This window comes from Martes martes (genome assembly GCF_963455335.1).
Source record: "Martes martes genome assembly, chromosome: 7".
Lineage (NCBI taxonomy): Eukaryota > Metazoa > Chordata > Mammalia > Carnivora > Mustelidae > Martes > Martes martes.
The window spans coordinates 49202908-49213317 of record NC_137894.1 but is presented as its reverse complement, the minus strand read 5'-3'; the positions used below and the strand labels follow the sequence as shown (position 1 = coordinate 49213317).

General features: G+C 45.7%; 1 protein-coding gene across 2 annotated transcripts in view; it reads right to left on the bottom strand.

Annotated features, from left to right (window-relative positions):
• Positions 1–4793: 4793 nt before the first annotated feature.
• The window catches only part of PAQR5 (progestin and adipoQ receptor family member 5), a gene marked incomplete at its 5' end in the record, with an annotated part of 43396 nt that continues 37779 nt past the window's right edge, over positions 4794–10410 (bottom strand). For both annotated transcript variants that reach the window (XM_080807403.1, XM_080807402.1), the window contains one exon: positions 4794–8476. In XM_080807403.1, coding sequence (XP_080663529.1) covers positions 8235–8476 — 242 coding nt within the window. In that variant the 3' untranslated portion in view covers positions 4794–8234. The remainder of the gene's footprint in view (positions 8477–10410) is intronic.

Here is a 10410-nt window from a genome sequence, read left to right as displayed (position 1 = left end):
AAAGCTAAGTTGATCTTTTACTCAGTTGAATTTCTATTTGACAGCATACAGAGATGAATAAAGTTTGGTCCTTGCCCTTCAGGAACAATGTCCATAACAACTCTTTAATGCGATGAACAGATTCTGTGGCACATCGGTTTGCCCCTAAAGGGACGGCTATCAAATATGCATCTACTCTGTGCTCTCAGGGGGATCTGCTCCCCTCTCCTCAACTGCACCAGTTAAATGGACATAATTTTATATCCTTGGCCCATATTGTCCTACATAAAGATTTTTTTTCCTAATGACCTTATTGCTTTTTAATATATGAGTCTTTGAGCCATCAGAACTGTTATTAAATGGCAATTGGGATTTGTATTATTTAGGAATTAGGCATGGCTGCTGGCTACTTACCTCTTAGTTACCCTGCAGTCTGCCTTGGCCTCAGTCTCTCCACTGGAACTCTTCTCACTGAGACCATCACCTCCTTGATGCTAAACCAAATTGACCCTCCTGAACCTCTCAACAACACTAAAAATATTTTCTTCCTTTTCCTATGCCCCCCCCTTTTTCCCCTTCTAGGTCTCTAAGCCCCTCTTTCTCAGAATTCATTTATGAGGTGTAGTGTTCATTTTTGGCGTTTCTTGTTTTGTTTTTTGTCCCTTTGTAAGGGCCTATTTAGCCAGAGCGGCTCCACCTTAGTTGAACAGCCAGTTTGTTGTTTATGCAGTAAAACTTAAACTGACCTTGCCCCCTCCCCCCAGGGGAACGAACTTAAAAGCAAGTCCCGCAAACCAGTAAAATATGGTCTGACCAGTCCCTGATAACAGAGCCCAAATACAAGGGCGGGTCAGGTCAGGTGGAGATAACAGAACCCGAATGCAGGGATGAGTCGGGTCAGGTGGAGACATCCAATCAGTGGAGTACGCATATTGTCTCCCTAGCTACCAAGGAGGGTGGGCCCCACCTTTTGGGTGCCAATTCTGACCCAGGAGATAGACTAGTTCAAATAGCTACTATAGGGTGAATTGTAATTCAATTGGCCACCTATGTGTGACCTAGCATGACTATGCAGCTTTCTCTGTGTGTTGCAATCTCATTGGCCACCTGTGTGTGGCCACACTCAACCACATGGCCTTTGCTCTATAAAACTTAGTCTGTGAGGCTGGGAGGGGTCACCCTCTCTGTAAGAGGCGGCCCTAAATGGTCGGTTTGATTCTCAATGCTGGGCACGAAATAAAGCTTTGCTTGACCTGACACCTTCAATGTTGTAGCTTAGGGTTTTGACCTGGTTGCTAGCTGAGACTTCTCCTCGGGTGCTCCTGGTCACTCCCGTGGCTTCACATACCATTCGAATTTGTTCCCAGCTACAGACCCAGCTGCCATCCGGTTTCTTCACTTGGGTGTCCCACAGCACCCACTTGGGTGTCATACCTACCGCACCCTAATCTCTTCCCCTGAACCTGCTACCCCTCAGTGGATGGTATCATCATCTACCCAGTCACCCAAGCCAGGGTCCCTGGTACCATCTTTGACTTTTGCCTCTCCTTCTATTCCAACATCCACTCACCCCATCTTGACAGCTCTACCTATTAAATAGCCTTCGAAACTCTCCATCCACTTCTCTCCATCCCCTTGGCTCCTACCATGTCTTGTCTGGATGACTGCAACAGTAACCAAACAAGCTTCTCTGTGGCTACCCTCCCAGTCCACTTGTAAATCACAGATCTGGTCACATCACCCTCCTACCTGTAACACCGCAGTAGCTCCCCAGGGCTGGGCAACCCCCACGGGGCCCCAAGGCTCTTCCTCTCCAAGCTCATCACTTATCATTGCCCCTGATACCCCTCCAGGCACATGGCCCTTCAGTACCCCGGGCTCATGTAGCCATCCTGCTTTCCTCCAACACTGCCTTCTTACTCTCAGTTCTCAGCAGATCCTCATCAACGACCTGGCACTGGATGCTGGACCCCTACTCCACACCCCTGGTCTCCTGCACCCTGCCTGTTGCTTTGCTTCAGAGCTCCCATCCCAGTTTGGTCACTCTTCCTTATGGCATCCTCTACCGGCCTATCCCCACAGCCTCGCTAGGTGGCGCTGTTGCACCCCAGCGCCCAGCAATGGAGGCCCTCTTCTAAATGTTTGGAAGGAATGGACAAATCCATCCCAGCTGAGGACCCAGGTAAATAGCCCACTATTTAAGTGGAGTCCCCCACTCCAGCTTTTCTTCTGGCCAGTTTCTCCTTCCTTACCTCTATCCATACTAAAGCTTATTTTCTTAGAAAAAAAAAAAGGTAAAAACAAAAACAAACAAACAAAAACCAGGCATCTCACACCTAACACATTCTTATCTCTATCCCCAAAGGGTTCCCCATAGCCAGTAAAAGATTTGCACTTTCCCTTAGAATTAGAGATCCACACCAGGGATAATGGGAGTAAAACAGGGAGGCTTCTACTAAAGTCAAGTTATGGAGTATAATTTATGTCCAGTAAAATCTACTCTTTTCGGTTGTGCTGTGTATGTTACGTATTTGACAAACACAGCACCCTGTAGCCATCGTCACTGTCAGATGTATAATACTCCCAACACTCCAAAACCTCCTTTGTGCTGCCCCTTTGTGGTCAATCACCTTCCTCTACCCCCAGCCCTCGGCAACCACTTTCCTGACTTCCTCCCTTAGAGCTTCCTCTTTTCCAGAAGGCCTCTTCTCTAGCTGGGCAAAATGCTTTTGAGATTCACGCATGCGTTGCACGTATCAGTAACATGTTCCCTTTTTACTGCTGAGTAGTAATCCCTTGTATGAACGCATGACAGTTTATCCATCCACCAGCTGATGGACAATTAGGCTCTTCCCACCCTTTGGCAATTATGGTCTAATTATCTGCATAAAGGTCTTTAAGAAGATAGGGATTTTCATTTCTCTTGGTGGGATGGTTGGTTTCATCATAAGTATAAGTTTGACTTTATAAGAAACTGCTAAACTGGACTGAGAGGGTCCTATGCAAAACACAGGGGAGAGGCTGACACTTCACCTGATGGGAACCATAATTAACTCAAATACCCAACTACGCGAGTCCAGCTGTGGGAACCATATAAATACTAGTGACCAGAAACTGCCAAAGCCTAGAGTGTTTGAGGGAGGGTGGTACAACGAAGACAGGACGCCTGTGGCACTTCCGACACACAACACTGGGACACTCTCTTCGGGACTCAGCTGTTCACTCCCATCAGCTGTGGCAGCATCATCTCACATCCACTGGCCCTGGGACTCTCCCCAGGCCATTTGAAAATGAATGACTGGATGGTAATGTTTTACAGACTCAAAAGACAATAAAATCAGCAAGCTTAGTTGGGGGGGGGGCATGGGGGGTTTGTAAAATTGATACAAAAAGAAACAAATGATCTAAACCATATTTCAAATGAATAACATACACATAAATGGGCCATAACTAATCCAAGTAATTTAGACTATTGAGACCATATGCCCTCAGGCTCAAGACAAAAAGAACCTGAAACATATATCGAATTCTAATTAGTAAGCCTTTTTGCAGACATGGGTCGGTAATTCTGAGACGACATTCTGTACATTCTAAGATTGAGTTAATAATACATTGCGATAATAAGAGCCACGTTTCTCACTGTTGGAGAAGAGAGTTATAGAAATTGCCAAAGGGGGAAGGATGAAAAGTACTTGAGAAGTCTCTTTTTCTTTAAGATTTTAAGTAATCTCTACTCCCAACATGGGGCTCAAACCTACAACCCTAACATCAAGAACTGTGCTCTACCAACTGAGCCAGTCAGACACCCCAATACCTGGGAATTCTTCATACTATTTGGGAACATTTTTCCAACTGTGGAAAAAAAAGAAAAGAATGGTTGGAATAGTCCAGTGTTTCTTAAACTCCCTTATATTAAAAATCACTTGGGGCTTTTGTTTAAAATTTAAAACTTAAAAACTACCTTTCTTTCCCAAGGTTTTCTGCATCTGTCCATCCAGGCCTGACAATGTGCATTTTACAACATCAAACACATTTCCGAGAGGCTGGATTAAATTATCTTTGAGGTTCCTTGTTCCATGCTCTACAGGAGGCCAGAATTAAGCCAATTTTAAAAATCTGTTGCCCTGAGTGAAAAGAATGGGTGTGGCAACTCTGTCTTTGTCTGAAATACATCTATTACAGAGTCGAAGCATTCAAACAAATACCAAGAGGCCAGAGGAAAACCCCTTGCTTGATCTCCCAGGGAGAACATCCAGGAGAAATTCCAGAATTGTTCAAAAGTCAAGTGACCCATACATTTTCTAGAGTTAATACGTTTCAGGGATGAGTGGCTTGATTTCCATACTTCCAACAGCACAAGTGCCTCCTGGACTTGGGGCCTTTGCATATATGCCACATCAACCCAAAACACTGGCCCCACAACGTGCTGGCAAAGTGGGACCCTTTTTACCCATCAAAGCTCTCCTCAGATGTCAGCTTCTCAGAGTGGCCATCCGATCTCCTCTGCCCTGTCCCTCCCACCTCCATTTCTCCACCAGGCTTATTTCCTTTAGTACTCACCACTATCTGACCTCATCCCTTTTCCCACTGACCATCAGCACATTTCCTCCACACAAGTGAGGTGGGTTTTCTTCACTTCTCTTATCCCCAGCCCTAAAACATTGTTCATTCTATATGTATCAGGCACAAAAGAAATATCCACAGAATGATTTAACAACACACAGGTGTGTAGCAATCTCTTTCTTATGACAAACATGTTTGCCGTGTGATAGGTGAAACATAACCAAATCAAGGGGGCAATAGGACTTCATTGTAACAAATAAATTTTATTTTCTTTCTCCCACACAGTTTAAGAAAACTAGACATTGCTGTAAGTTGGAAGAACATCTGGGTTTAGAAATGGGTTTTTGCCTTTTTACCATGATGGATTGTTGGCTAGAAAATCAGAGGCTGGCATTCAACCAATAGTTATAAAGCGTCATCATACAGTGTTAATAGGTGTTTCATATAGCGAAACATATAGTTTGGCTGTGGCCAAGACAAATTTGGGACACAATAGAGCCACACAAAGGGTTTATCCAACACATGTGACCGCCCTGTTCTCCACCTTGCCTTCCTTAGAACTTCTCATGTGAGCTGGGTTCCACAACAAGCACTTTGAGAAAGACTGCAGCAAACCAAATATTTAGACCACATTGTACTCAAATGGTTTCTAAAACCTCCCACTTCTCATTCAAATCCACAGTGACAAATTCGCTTCTAAAAAGTGAGCAATGGAAAGTGAAACTCTTTTTAAGATGAGCAGAGGAAGGCGAAGCTGACTACGTGGCCTCATTCACACACATTCAGGTTTTATCGCAACTGTGGCATCTGGGAAATTTGGGGGTAGTGTTTCTCAAGCAGGGGGAGGAAGACAGGGACATCCCACTGGGAGTCTGTCACCCCTTTTGAGGCAGTGCCATGGTGAGCAGTCAGCACCAATGGAAGTATGGTGTATCTCAGGGGCGAATTGAGACGTTCAAAAAACTCAAAAAAAAGCGCCACTGAGAGGCGCTACACGAAAAGACATCTTCCCAGTGAGGTCTTCAGCTCACCCAAGGCCAGCATTTTTTACTTTCTGGGATAGCTTAAGCAAAACTCTAGCCCCAGTACTCTTTTTTTTTTTTTTTTAATTTTATTTATTTATTTGACAGACAGTGATCACAAGTAGGCAGAGAGGCAGACAGAGAGAGGGGGGGGGAAGCAGGCTCCCTGCTGAGCAGAGAGCCCAACGCAGGGCTTGATGCAGGGCTCGATCCCAGGACCCTGGGATCTGGCCTGAGCTGAAGGCAGAGGCTTTAACCCACTGAGCCACCCAGGCACCCCTAGCCCCAGTATTCTTTTTTTTTTTTTTTTTTTTTATTTGACAGACAGATCACAAGTAGGCAGAGAGGCAGGCAGAGAGAGAAGGGAGGAAGCAGGCTCCCTGCTGAGCAGAGATCCCGATGTGGGGCTTGATCCCAGGACGCTGGGATCATGACCTGAGCCGAAGGCAGCGGCTTTAACCCACTGAGCCACCCAGGCGCCCCAGCCCCAGTATTCTTAATACCTAAGGGTAATTAATATATGTGAACCCACTTCCCACATCTAGAAGCTTCCAAATCAGTATATTGGAAATTGTTCTCAAATTTTAACTTGTAACACTGTCCAAGAGTATACCATGGGACTAAGTTTACCAAACATCTAAAAAACATTATGAATCAGGGCTCCTATTTTGTGGATCTAACATTTCTTTTTCCATTGTGAAGTATGGTGAAAAAGCCACATAACCCAAAATTAAATAATTTAAATGTCCTTCAAATGAATCACCTATTATCTTTCAACTATTTCTGAGCTAAACAAAAAACATTATTTTACTCTCTCTAAATAAGATATATTAAAAAGCGTCATGTCTTTGGCATTACTAGAATAGGGTATTTAAACTTTGTACTTCTCAGCATAAAATTGCAGTCACAGCAAGATGAAATGGGAGCCCACAGACCCTGCTGGGGTAAAATTCCACTAACAATGCCAGATCGTTGCCAAAAACTAAATTTTGTTCTGCAGCTGGCAATTAATGTACCCAAAATTTACCAGCCCATATAATTTTATCAGTCTACCTTCCCCAGAGGAAGTAAACAGATAATAAAACTAATGAAATCATATTTCTTGACCACTCTCATCCAATATAAATTTTTACTTGTCCTTAGAGGATTGGACAATGAACTATTCACAAGGCCGTTTCAGTTTCTGGGCCCGTTAACCATAGAGGAGTATTCTAAGACATGGGGGTGTTCCTAAGTCAGCAAAGAAGATCCTGCTTTGTGATGCACAGACCCTTAAGTCATTAGCAAGTGCAGACCAGGGGTTGATGGGCCTCTGTTAAAAACTGGTTTGCATCAGCATTTCTGTACTCTCCCCAAACACCATGAAATACTAAAATTTAACTCCCGATGCAAATGATGAGAAATTGCTCAGTCTCATGCAGAGGAGAAAGCAAGGGGCTACACCCTTAGGTGGTAGGTCATTGAAAATTCAGTCAATCACAGCAAGCTGATAGGCCCAGTGCCTTCTGGAATTCACGAGGAAAGCATCTCTTCAAGTTTGGCCTGGGGCCCTTCTGCATTAGCATCACCTGGGGACTTGCTCAGATTTAGGGCAAATCTCCTCTAAAAGACCTACATTTTAAACAACAAATGCAGAATCTCCTGACTTTTGCCTGGAAATCTGCAGTTGTCACAAACCCACCAAGTATTTCTGATTCACGGTAAAGCTTGAGAATCACTACAGTTGACCAACCCATTAACAAGGTCTTAGCTTCTCCTGCACATGAACTCTAACATCTGCAACATATTTAAAAGGCTGAAGTAACATCAAATGTACAACATCCCCAAATATCGTGATGACGCTGGTTTAAAAGGTGACAGATGAACCCAGCCAACAGAGCTTAAGTCAGCCAACTCCCACACACTACACATTTGACCCATACTACACAATATGGTGCAGCATCAAACTGGCAACATGAAAACATTAAAAAACAGAACATGGACACCCAGCCATGTGAGTGTTCCTATGACATGGGAATTGGCACTATAAGGCAGAACGGACTTATGGAAAAGAAGACTCTTTTCTATTCATTCCCTTCACTAGGTGGGGAAAGGAAGAAGACCCTTCCCCAAACCAGGTCTCTCCCTTCTGGAGTGCTTCCCCTGTCCCCAGAACTCCTACAGGCCCAACTTCCTCTGACTCAGGTTCCTAACACTGATCTTTCTGGCTCGTTCTCCCGCCCTGGAGCTCTTGGGAGAGGCTATGCTATGTGGAACTCATCAACTGAAGTAAGTTCCATTTGCAAACGGTAATACTACAAGGGTCGTGAAGCTTCATTCAAGTGTTTAATAGTCAAGCTACAAGGGTGGCATGCTTCTTCCAACTGTTTAAATAGGATTGAAAAACCCATTTTAAATAAATTTAAAACTTAATGAAATATTAGGAATCTGCCCAAACAAGGACTTACTTGAATCCATCTTCCCCTTTTAAAATAATATAGAATCAGTGCACATCTAGAGAAATGTCCCCAGTTCAATACCTTATTTACAAGAACCCACTCAAAAATGCCAAGACATCAGCCATTGTGGCTATCTCAGACCTCTGGAAACTGGTTCCCTGTGGCTGGCTTAGGGTGGCTAGGATGGGGTAGCTTAAGGCTGACATCTGGCACGAACATGTTACAGTCTGAATCATGTTTCTTTTTTATGTAATTCTGGCTCGGGAATCCGATACAGAGCAGCTGAGAAATAAATTATGTTGCTGAGGCTGAAGACGAGGCACAGAAGGATGGCTCCAGCTATCTGAGAGAAAGACAGGGGCTTGGCATGTGCCAGGAGCCATTCCTTCCTCAGAGTCTTGTCCAGAAGTATGGCTTCCATCTGCATGTGAGTGGCCAGGATCACACACACATGGAACAGCTGGTGACTGTGACCTACAGCAAACACAGAAAAGGCCACCAAGATCAGTAATGAAAAAGGAATGGACTGTTGATTCTATACTGTGGCCTGTAGACTCGACATGTTATGCTGGGTGAAGGAAGCCAGGCACAAGAGACCACGTACTGTCAGATTCCGTCTATGTCAAATATCCAGAAAAGGCAAATGCACAGACACGAGGCGGATTCATGGTTGCTTCAGACCCCGGGTAGGGATCGGGACTGAAAAGACACAGGTGTGAGGGATCTTACTGGGGCGAAGGTCATGTTCTAAAACTCATGTATGCAGATGGTTGTACAACTAGGTAAGTCTGCTGAAAGTATCACGGAATTGTATACTTGAAATTAGGGAATCCTTTGGTATGGAAAGTATGCCTCAATACATTTATTTTTAAAATGCAGTGTGAGGAAAAATAAAAAAGACCATTGAGCAAAACAAGTCCATGTTTCAAACACCTTATCCACCAGTCCCATGTTTCACGGGAAGAGGTCTGGTCTCACGTTCTGCCAAAGTTCACCTCTGGAGGGCCAGCACTTCTCAGCTCTGATTCTGACTTCGGTGCCAAAGGAGAGGCCAGCCACACTTAGGAGGTGGCTTCCTACTGCCGGTTAATCCCACACATGACAGGGGACTCTTCCTCCCCGTGCCCTGCAGGACCCCGGCTGGCCAGCAGAGGGGGCAGAGGTGAGGGTGGGCAGGGACGTGCTGAGTTGGTAACTGGTGAGGAAAGGAGTCCATTGCCCAGGGCCAAGGACTGTGTGTGGGACAACCCTCAGAAACCAGAAGATGAGAGGATGGCACATGTCATGGACTGACTTGCATCTCCCTCTCCCCAGTTCTGAAGGTTGAGGTACCAACCTCAGGTATCTCAGAATGTGACTGTATTTAGAGATAGGATCTTTTAAGAGGCAATTACATTAAAATGAGGTCACTAGATTGGACCCACGGTGATTGGTGTCCTTCTAAGAAGAGGAGGTGGGGGCCTGGGCAGGCACATACACAGAGAAAAGACCACGTGAGCGAGACTGAGAAGAGGGCCATCTGCAAGCCAGGGAGAACAGCCTCGGGAGAGCCCAACCCTGCCCCGACCTTGGTCTCAGCCTCCCGGCCTCCAAAATCGTGAGAAAATGCATTTCTGTAGTACAAGCCCCAAGGTCTGTGATTCTTTGTTATGGCCATCCTAGCACCCGGATACAACACAAGAGTTCAAAAAGGATTCTTTCAGTAAAAAGAGAGAGTGAGGGGGCGCCTGGGTGGCTCAGTGGGTTAAAGCCTCTGCCTTCAGCTCAGGTCATGATCCCAGGGTCCTGGGATTGAGCCCCGCATCGGGATCTCTGCTCAACGGGAAGCCTGCTTCCTCCTCTCTCTCTCTGCCTGCCTCTCTGCCTACTTGTGATCTCTACCTGTCAAATAAATAAATAAAATCTTTAAAAAAGAGAGAGAGAGAGAAAGACATCATACACCCAGGTCTTACCCCAGAGTAGTATCTGATAACTGTGTCCCGGGAAGGGAGCAGACTGGGCACCTGCAGTCTGGAGCAGAAGCAGAGTCAGGAATGGGAGTGTGGGAGTGAGGGCCCTCTCGGGTGGGTGGCCCATGAGTCCCTTAGGGCAGGAGCTGCCAGCCCTTTGGGTTGTGTCCCCTGGGGAAGAAGGTGTGCCCAGTCGAGCTGCCCCTGCCTCGCTCAGGCTATACTCCGGGAGCTGGTAGGATTGCCAAATCCATTTGGGATGTAGCAAAGTGCTTCTTGTCCAGCAGAGAGCCCTGCTCTCCAAGGACACACATCCAAGCAGAGAGGAGTGACCAGCTGAGCTCCTGGAGGCACAAACCTGTCTCCACCAGAGCAGGAGAGCCAAAGACAGAAAACACCATGGGCACAGGATGTATCTGAGATGCGACTGTGGCAGGAAAAGTGATCTCAGCACTCCGG